This window comes from Pongo pygmaeus, chromosome 15 (genome assembly GCF_028885625.2).
Source record: "Pongo pygmaeus isolate AG05252 chromosome 15, NHGRI_mPonPyg2-v2.0_pri, whole genome shotgun sequence".
Taxonomy (NCBI): domain Eukaryota; kingdom Metazoa; phylum Chordata; class Mammalia; order Primates; family Hominidae; genus Pongo; species Pongo pygmaeus.
In genome coordinates this window covers 87,436,947-87,447,395 of record NC_072388.2, presented here as the reverse complement: position 1 = coordinate 87,447,395, position 10,449 = coordinate 87,436,947, and the positions used below count along the sequence as shown (strand labels likewise).

The following is a 10,449-nucleotide window of genomic DNA, read 5'->3' as shown; positions in this document are numbered from 1 at the left end:
GTGTCCATTTGGATGGAATATCTTGAATGGAAAAACTAGAAAACCTACAGGAGATGGATAAATTCCTGGAAATATACAACCCTCCTACATTAACCCAGGAAGAAACAGAAACTCTGAACAGGCCAATAACAAGCAGCAAGATTGAAATGGTAATTAAAAAGTTACCAGCAAAATACCAATGGGATATTTGTTACCAATGGAATATCTTTCCATGCAAATGGACAACAAAAGCAAGCAGGAGTAGCTATTTTTATATCACACAAACTTTAAAGCAATAGCAGTTAAAAATGACAAAGAGGGGTATTATATGATGATAAAAGGACTAGTCCAGCAGGAAAATATCACAATCCTAAATGTATATATGCACCTAACACTGGAGCTCCCAAATTTACAAAACAATTACTACTAGACCATAAAAATGAGGCAGATGGCAATTCAATAATAGTGGGGGACTTCAATACTCCACTGACATCAGTAGACAGGTCATCAAGACAGAAAGTCAACAAAGAAACAATGGACTTAAACTATACCCTAGAACAAATGGACTAAACAGATATTTTCAGAACATTCTACCCAAAAACTGCAGAGTATATATTCATTAATCAGCACATGAAGCATTCTCCAAGATAGACCATATATGGTAGGCCACAAAACAAGTCTGAACACATTTTAAAAAATAAAAATCTTATCAAGTACTCTCAGACCACAGTAGAATAAAATAAGAAATCAACTGCAAAAGGAACCCTCAAAACCATGCCAATAAATGGAAATTCAATAACCTGCTCCTGAATGATCACTGGGTCAACAATGAAATCAAGATGGAAATTAAAAAATTCTTTGAACTGAATGATAATAGTGACACAAACTATCAGAACCTCTGGAATACAGCAAAAACAGAACTAAGAGGAAAGTTCATAGTATTAAATGCCTACATCATGAAGTCTGAAAGAGCACAAATAGACAATCTAAGGTCACACCTCAAGGAGTTAGAGAAACAAGAATCAACCAAACCCAAACCCAGCAGAAGTAAAGAAATAACTAAGATCAGAGCAGAATTAAATGAAATTGAAACAAACAAAAAAAACCACAATATAAAAGATAAATGAAACAAAAAGCTGGTTCTTTGAAAAGATAAATGAAATTGACAAACCATTAGTGAGATTAACGAAGAAAAGAAGAGAGAAGATCCAAAGAAACTCAATTAGAAATAAGCAGGACATATAACAACCGATACCACAGAAACAAAAAAGATGATTCAAGGCTACTATGAACAGCTTTACATGCATAAACTAGAAAACCTAGAGGAGATGGATACATTCCTGGAAATAGACAACCCTCCTAGATTAAACAGGAAGAAATAGAAAACTCTGAACGGACCAATAACGAGCAGTGAGATTGAAATGGTAATTTAAAAATTACCAACAAAAATAGGCTGGTCACAGTGGCTCACTCCTGTAATCCCAGCACTTTGGGAGGCCGAGGCAGGTGGATCACGAGGTCAGGAGTTCAAGACCAGCCTGGCCAACATGGTGAAACCCTGTCTCTACTAAAAATACAAAAATTAGCTGGGCGCAGTGGCAGGCACCTGTAATTCCAGCTATTTGGGAGGCTAAGGCAGGAGAGTCGCTTGAACCCAAGAGGCAGAGGTTACAGCAGTGAGCTGAGATCGCACCACTGCACCCCAGCCTAGGTGACAGAGCAAGACGCTGTCTTGAAAAAAAAAAATTACTAACAAAAAAAAAATTCCAGGACGAGATGAATTCACAGCTGAATTCTATCAGACATTCAAAGAAGAATTGGTACCAGTCCTATTGATACTATTCCAAAAGATAAAGAGGGAATCCTCCCTAAATCATTCTATGAAGCCAGTATCACCCTAATACCAAAACCAGGAAAGGACATATCAAAAAAACAAAACTACGGACCAATATCCCTGATGAACACAGATGCAAAAATCCTCAACGAAATCCTAGCTAACCAAATCCAACAGCATATCAAAAAAGATAATCCATCACGATCAAGTGGGTTTCATACCAGGGCTGCGGGGATGGTTTAACATCTGAAAATCAATAAATGTGATATACCACATAAACAGAATTAAAAACAAAAATCACATGATCATCTGAATAGGCCAGATAAAGCATTTGACAAAATCCAGCATCCCTTTATGATTAAAACCGTCAGCAAAATCAGCATAGAAGGAACATACCTTTTATGCTGGAGTTTGAGACAGCCTGGCCAACATGGCCCACATGGTGAAACCCCATCTCTACTAAAACTACAAACTACAAAACTAAAACTACAAAAATTAGCTGGGCATGGTGGCAGGTGCCTGTAATCTCAGCTACTTGGGAGGCTGAGGTAGGTGAATCGCTTGAACCCAGGAGGCAGAAATTGCAGTGATCCCAGATCGCGCCACTGCACTCCAGCCTGGGTGACAGAGTGAGACTCTGCCTCAAAAAAAAAAAAAAAAAAAAAAAAAAAAAAAAAAAAAAAAAAAGGCATATAGAATATAGACCAAAGGAATGGAATAGACAACCCAGAAATGAAGCCAAATATATTTGCAGTCAACTGACTGTCAACAAAGCTATTCAACAAATGGCGCTGGGACAATTGGTAAGCCACATGTAGGAGAATGAAACTCGATCCTCATCTCTCACCTTATGGAAAAATCAACTCAAGATGGATCAAAGACTTAAATCTAAGACCTGAAACTATAAAAATTCTAGAATATAACATCAGAAAAACCCTTCTAGACAATGGCTTAGGCAAAGTGTTCACGACCAAGAACCCAAAAGCAAATGCAACAAAAACAGAGATAAACAGATGAAACTTAGGTAAACTAAAATGATTCTGCACAGCAAAAGAAATAATCAGTAAACAGACAACCCACAGAATGGGAGAAAATCTTTGCAATCTATACATCTGACAAAGGACTAATATCCAGAATCTACAAGTAACTCAAACAAATCAGCAAGAAACAAAAACAATCCCATCAACAATGGGCTAAGGACATGAATAGACAATTCTCAAAAGAAGATATACCAATGGCCAACAAACATATGAAAAAAGGTTCAATGTCACTAATTATCAAGGAACTGCAAATCAAAACCACAATGCGCTACCACCTTACTCTTCCAAGAATGGCTATACTCAAAAAATTAAAAAATAGTAGATACTGGTGTGGATGTGGTGAAAACGGAACACTTTTACACTGTTAGTGGGAATGTAAACTAGTGCAACCACTATGGAAAACAGTGTGGAGATTCCTTAAAGAACTAAAGGTAGATCTACCATTTGATCCAGCAATCCCACTCCTGGGTATCTCCCCAGAGGAAAAGAAGTCATTATACAAAAAAGATAATTTGCACACGCATGTTTATAGTAGTACAATTCACAATTGCAAAAATATGGAACCAGCCCATATGCTCATCGATCAACAAGTGGATAATGAAAATGTGATGTGTGTATATATATACACACACACACACACAATTGAATACTACTCAGCCATAAAAAGGAATGAAATAATGGCATTTGCAGCAACCTAGATGGAATTGGAGACCATTATTCTAAGTGAAGTAACTCAGGAATGGAAAACCAAACATTGTATGTTCTCACTCATAAGTGGGAGCTAAGCTATGAGGATGCAAAGGCATAAGAATAATACAATGGACTTTGGGAGCCGAGGGGAAAGGGTAGGAGGGGAGTGAGGGATAAAAGACTACACACTGGGTATAATGTACACTGCTTAGGTGCTGGGTGCACCAAAATCTCAGAAGTCACCAATGAAGAACTTATTCATGTAACCAAACATCACCTGTTCCCAAAATCCTACTGAAATAAAAAATAAATAGCAAAAAAAAGTAGCAGCAGCCTGTATTTAATTATCATGCAAGTTCATTTAATTCTTGTACTCTATGATAAAGGCTCTATAATTACCCCTATTCAAGATATGAGAAAACACACAGTAACCCAGCTCAAATAACCCAGCTCAAAGTCACAGCTCAAAAGGAATCAAGTCCAGGCAACCTGGCTGAGAAGACACACTCGCATTCATCATGCCTCTCAGCCTCAGTTGATGGGCTGTGTGAGAAGGAAGAGGGAAAGATATAAAGATGTTGCTTGATGCTGTAACAAGATGTCTTAGGGATAAAAAAAAAGATGCTGCTAGAAGAGTTTAAGTGCTGTTTCCCAAACTTACCACCCACATCCTACCTTCTTACTATAATACTTTTGCCACATTCAAGAACCATTTTTAATATTTCTTTAAATCAACTCACCTTTTAAAACTTACAGGGAAACTAAAAGATAACAACAAATTGTCCTAATAGGTATCCAAGTTAGGATGGGTCATGGCTCCAGAGACAAGAAGCTGTACCCAGAGTTAGAGCATGAAGAAGACTGAATGTCAAATAGGGCAGGTCTGGGCCTTGGACCAAAGTGTTGGAGAACAGCAGCCAGGAGATAGTTTCTGAGAATGCCTCCAGAAAGATAGACGGTAGCTCCAGCCAAGAAAGGAAAATTTGGGCCAGGCCAGTAGGTCTGGGGTAGTTACATGGGAAATGGGAAGAGAGGGTTTGTGAAAGAATGAGGCTGGGACTGAAGAAAGGAACCCTGGGGCTGAGGAACAACAGAACCCAAGAAGCAAATAGAGGGGTAAAGATCTAACGGACAGGGAGACCCAGGCTGGGAACCAATAATAGAGCTAAGGTTATTTCAGGAGGTTTAAGAGGACTGCAAGAGGGGATAGATGGTGTTGCTTACAGGGTTAAAGGGAAGAAGTCCAGAGGTGAGGGCTGAGGGGCAGGTGTGCCAAAGAAGGGTTGCAGCACGGTGAGTTGGGGATTCCGACAGTGGAGGTGAGAAGTGGGTTGGGTGCTCAGTCCCACCATATTGTGCTTTGCAGGTTGTACCTGTGTCTCATCCTGAAGACAGTGGTGATGGTCAGCATCCCATGAATGAGATGGACCTGTCATCCACATACCACTAAAATCAACTCTCAGCTCTCCAGTGGTAAGTACCACCTTTTGGGAAATGCTGCTATGGCCAAAGGATGATAAAAGCCCGAGTTAAAGAACAGGATACTTGGAAGTCACTGTTAAGTTTTCTGAAGAATACCTGGGTTGTATTTTTTTAAATAAAAAATTAAAATATAGCTTATAAAAACAAAACGGGTTATTGTTTTTATCCTCCACAGTATCCAGGCATGAAACTTTGTACATAACGGGCACACAAATATTCAATTATATTATTGTAAATAGCTGAAAAGGTATAACTAGAGATGAATCTGCTGGGCCATGTTCTAATAGTAAGGGTCTCATTCATGAGCTACAAGGGGAGGGGAGGGTTTCAGACAGGTCTGACTAAATGTTTGCACTCACAACAAGAGACAACATCTCAGCCGCTGACAGAATTCCCTGGGTCACTGACAACTGAAAGGTCCTTGAGGCTTTAGATATTGCAGGAAAGTGAGAAAAACGAAATTAAAGATATTGCAGACAAGGTCCAATGCTTCAAGACTCACACCAGACCATAAACCATTTCCCATAGCCTACAAAACCGTTTATGTCTGGGTAAAATATGTTCCTCTGAAAATATGGGTAAAATATGTTTTCCTCTGAAAAGTGATTTTAGAAATTGTGGCCAGCAGGTCCTCAGATGACCCCAGTGATTCCTGTGTTCTGGCATTCACACCCTTATATATATTCCCAACCCTTAAGTGTGGGCAAGACCTGTGACTTGCTTCTACCCAAAAGAACACGGCAAAGGTGACAGAAAGTCATTCCTGTGATTATGTTATATTATATAAGACTCCATCTTGTTAGCAGAATCTCTCTGGTCTTCCTGATATCCTTAAAAAAGCAAGCAGCCATGTTATAACTTCCCTAAGGAAAGGGCCAAGTGGCAGAGAACTACAGGCAGCCTCTAGCCACTGGTCAGCAAGACAACGAAGCCCTCAAATCTGTAACTGCAAGGAGGATAATTCTGCCAATAAGCCTCTAAATGAAAACACGGCCCCAGCCACTGCCTTGATTGTGGCGTAGCCTTGTGAGACCCAGGGCAGAGGATCCAACTAAGCTGTGCCTACACTCCTGATCCACAAAACTGTGGGATAAATAATAAATGTGTGGCATGTTAGGCCGCTAGGTTTCTGGTAACTTATTATTGCGGCACAGAAAACTAATACAGAAATCTTATACATACATTTTAAAAAAGGAAGAAAAGTAATATTGAGTTACTGGCCATTTGAGTTATTTATTAATGAAGATTAAATATCCAAAGGGCAGTCCTCAATGCTCATTTCCATGATTTTAAGAGTTGATAACTCCATGTCATGATTATTGTCGCCTTTGACACTGGAGAACTGAACAGATTGGGAGAGTGATGTGTTAAGACCGCATAATCCATTTGAAATCTCAACCTTCTCAGAGTCACTATCACCTTCAATGACATTCACAGAAGTTTCCTGATCTGTTAAACTGTCTGAAATACTTGGATTATTTTCATCCAAAGTCGAAGGTTCAAGATTCGTCTCATCATTCACCTGTTGAATTATAACCCCTTCTGAATGCTTTGATTTATAAATAGGCATGAAAAATTCAGTTGGTGAAGAGAATATCTCATTCTCATCCTCTGGTGCTGACAATAACACATCCAAAGACTTTTGGTATTGTTGACGTTCCTGCTGAATTGTTACTCCACTTTCGTTTTTTAATTCATTTGGTTTTGAATTCCCAGCCTTTTCAAAATCAAATACATTCAACATATCAACATCATTTTGCTTTACCGAGTTTTCCTCCGATGTGCAGCCTAAGTCTAGTTTCAGGACATGCAGCAGGTGGCGCATTTTTTCCTAGGATTAAGAAAAGATGAGACTAATTACATTAACCGAGTCAAATTAAATTTTGACTGCAGTGCTGAAAATCTCACAGGATTAATACTTTTCCTTTCACTTCTCCCACCACCACCCTCAAAAAAGTTCAAGGGAAAAAAAAAGCACTTGCTTTTAATGTATTGTTTGAAGGTATGAAAAAAACCATAAAATTATTTTTACATTATAATTTTTCTAATGAAGTTATAAGGAAAGACAAACCTCCTCCAAGTGTTTATTTTGTTTTATATGTCGCTCGAACAGTCGTTCTAAAAACCTACAAATGATAAACAAAAATGTTAATGTCTCAAAATCAGAAAATCATCTAAATATAAACTAGCCATGTAACACTGAAACTACAAAGGTTGAAAAATGTTTTTCAGATTTTTCTTTTTCTCTGTAAAGCTGAAGACTAATCCTTTCCTGTTCTAAGTTCTTCCGTTATGCATTTGCTTCACGTTACATGTTTCTGAAAGACTGTATGCTACTTTTATTTCTTTGAATAAAATTCTCCTTTTTCTCACCCCACCACCAAAAAGCTGTTTTTCTCTCACAGACATATGCAAACACCCAAAGCCTCTCTGCCCCGACCTTTACACACACATGCACACACACACACAACCAAACCCTAAAGAAAAACCTCTTACAGAGATATTTTATAATCCTTCCTAAATTATACTTTTAAAAAATTCCTATATTAAAGTATAAAACACCGATGAACAAAATGGAAAAGGACACCAAAAAAAAAAAAAAGGAAAAATATTCCAAATTCATGGATTGGAAGAATCAATATTGTTAAAATGTCCATACCACCCAAAGCAATCTACAGAGTCAATGCAATCCCTATCAAAATACCAGTGACATTATTCACAGAAATAGAAAAAAAAATCCTAAAATGTATATGAAACCACAAAAGACCCAGAATAGCCAAAGCTATCCTAAGTAAAAAGAACAAAACTGGTGGAATCATATTACCTGACTTCAAATTATACTACAGAGCTATAGTAACCAAAACAGCATGGTCAGGCATAAAAACAGACACAGACCAATGGAACAGAATAGAGAACTCAGAAACAAATCCACACACGTACAGTGAACTCATTTTTGACAAAGTTGCCAAGAACATACATACACTGGGAAAAAGGCAGTCTCTTCAATAAATGGTAATGGGAAAACTGGATACCCATATGCAAAAGAATGAAACTAGACCCCTATCTCTCACCACACACAAAAATCAAATCAAAATAGATTAAAGGCTTAAATGTAAGTTCTGAAACTATGGAACTACTAAATGAAAACAATGAGGGAAAATCTCTAGGACACTGATTTGGCAAAGACTTCTTGAGTAATATCCCACAAGCACAGGCAACCAAAGCAAACATGGACAAATGGGATCACAAGTTAAAAAGCTTCAACACAGCAAAGGATATAACAAACAAAGTGAAGAGACAATCCACAGAATGGGAGAAAATATTTGCAAACTACCCCTCCGACAAGGAATTAATAACCAGAATATATAAGGAGCTCACACAACTATTTACTATTAGATTTATAGGGAAAAATCTAATAATCCAATCAAAAAATGGGCAAAAGACTTGAACAGACAATTCTCAAAAGACATAAGAATTGTAAACAGGAATATGAAAAGGTGTTCCACATCACTGATCATCAGAAAAATGCAAATCAAAACTACAATGAGATATCATCTCACTCCAGTTAAAATGGCTTATATGCAAAAACAAGCAATAATAAATGCTGCTGAGGATGTGGAGAAAAGGGAATCCTTGCACACTGTTGGTAAGAATGTAAACTATTAGTTCAACCACTATGGAGACAGTTTGGAGGTTCCTCAAAAAACTAGAAATTGAACTACCATATGTTCCAGCAATCCCAAAAGGAAGTAAGTCAGGATATCGAAGAGATATCTGCACTCTTATGTTTGTTGTAGCACTGTTCATGACAGCTAAGATTTGGAAGCAACCTAAGTGTCCATTAACAAATGAATGGATAAAAAAAAAGTAGTACATATACACCATGGAGTACTATTCAGCCATTAAAAAAGTGAGATCCTGTCATCTGCAACAATATGGATGGAACTGGAGATCATTATATTAAGTGAAATGAGCCTGGCACAGAAAGACAAACATTGCATGCTCCCACGTATTTGTGGGATCTAAAAATCAAAACAATTGAACTCACGGACATAGAGAGTAGAAGGATGGTTAACAGAGGCTGGGAAGGGTAGTAGAGGGCTGCAGGGGAAGTGGGGTAGTTAATGGGTAACAAAAACCTGGAAAGAATGAATAAGACCATTTGATAGCACAACAGGGTGACTACAGTCAATAATAACTTAATTGTACATTTAAAATAACTTAAAGGATGTAATCTGATCATTTGTAACTCAAAGGATAAATGCTTGAGAGGATGGATACCCCATTCTCCGTGACGTTCTTATTTCACAATGCTTGCCTGTATCAGAACATCTCATGTACCCCTTAAATATACATACCTACTGTGTACCTCACAAAATTTTAAAAAATAATAAAAAAATTAAAAAACTCCCAGTGATGGTAAATCCACATAATAATTTAAAAGTTATCACCATTAATTTCCATTAAGTGCTACTGTGCTAGTCATAATAATCATTTTACCTCTAATTCTGACCAATGTAGGGAGGGAAAGATAGTGTAAAAACCATTTTAAAGATGAGAAAGCCACATCTCTAAGATGATAATTTCCTCTCCCCTGAGGTCAAAAGCCTTTAGGAGAATTTAACCCAGATGTGTCAGGCTCCACAGAATTTCTTCATTCTAAAACACCATGCTCACCTCTCTATCACAGGAATGTATCAACAGTTTCTTAAAAAACAACTAATTTCCTGTGTTATCATTTGCTAGCATCAGTGACGTTATTAGCCAACCTCAGAGTTAGTAGTTCTGAATTATTTCACAATTTTTTTAAAAACCCAAGAAATCTGTATTCTACTTTTTACAACTATTGTTAACATTTTAGAATATTCACTACTAGGCATTTTTTCTATTCATTTGTATTTCTTTACCAACTTGTAATTAAACAATACATACTATTTGGGTATCTATCTTGTTTTTTCTTTTTTCTTTTTCTTTCTTTTTTTTTTTCTGAGACAGAGTCTCACTCTGTCACCCAGGCTGGAGTGGAGTGGCACAATCTCAGCTCACTGCAACCTCTGCCTTGTGGGGTTCAAGCGATTCTCCTGCCTCAGCCTCCCGAGTAGCTGGGACTACAGGCGTGCACCACCACGCCCAGCTAATTTTTGTATTTTTAGTAGAGATGGGGTTTCACCATATTGGCCAGGCTGGTGTTGAACTCCTGACCTTGTGATCCGCCCACCTTAGCCTCCCAAAGTGCTGGGATTACTGGCGTGAGCCACCGCGCCCAGCCCTATTTTGTTTTTTCTAATCAACGGACATATATCTTTAACATCTTTCTGTATCTGTAAATTCACTTCAACATCATTTTTAATCCCTAAACAGACCTCACATTTCATATATATTCCACAGTTTATTCAACCAAACATTTACCATTAAACATTTAGG

The 10,449-nt window shown here is 37.8% G+C and overlaps 1 protein-coding gene across 19 annotated transcripts in view; it reads right to left on the bottom strand.

Moving 5' to 3' along the window:
• Window positions 1–6,233: 6,233 nt before the first annotated feature.
• The window catches only part of SPATA7 (spermatogenesis associated 7), a 55,954-nt gene continuing 51,738 nt past the window's right edge, over window positions 6,234–10,449 (bottom strand). For all 19 annotated transcript variants that reach the window (XM_054447744.2, XM_054447745.2, XM_054447742.2 and 16 more), the window contains 2 exons: window positions 7,097–7,151; window positions 6,234–6,856 (listed from right to left, as the gene is read on the bottom strand). In XM_054447744.2, the coding sequence (XP_054303719.2) occupies window positions 6,272–6,856; window positions 7,097–7,151 (640 nt within the window). In that variant the 3' untranslated portion in view covers window positions 6,234–6,271. The remainder of the gene's footprint in view (window positions 6,857–7,096; window positions 7,152–10,449) is intronic.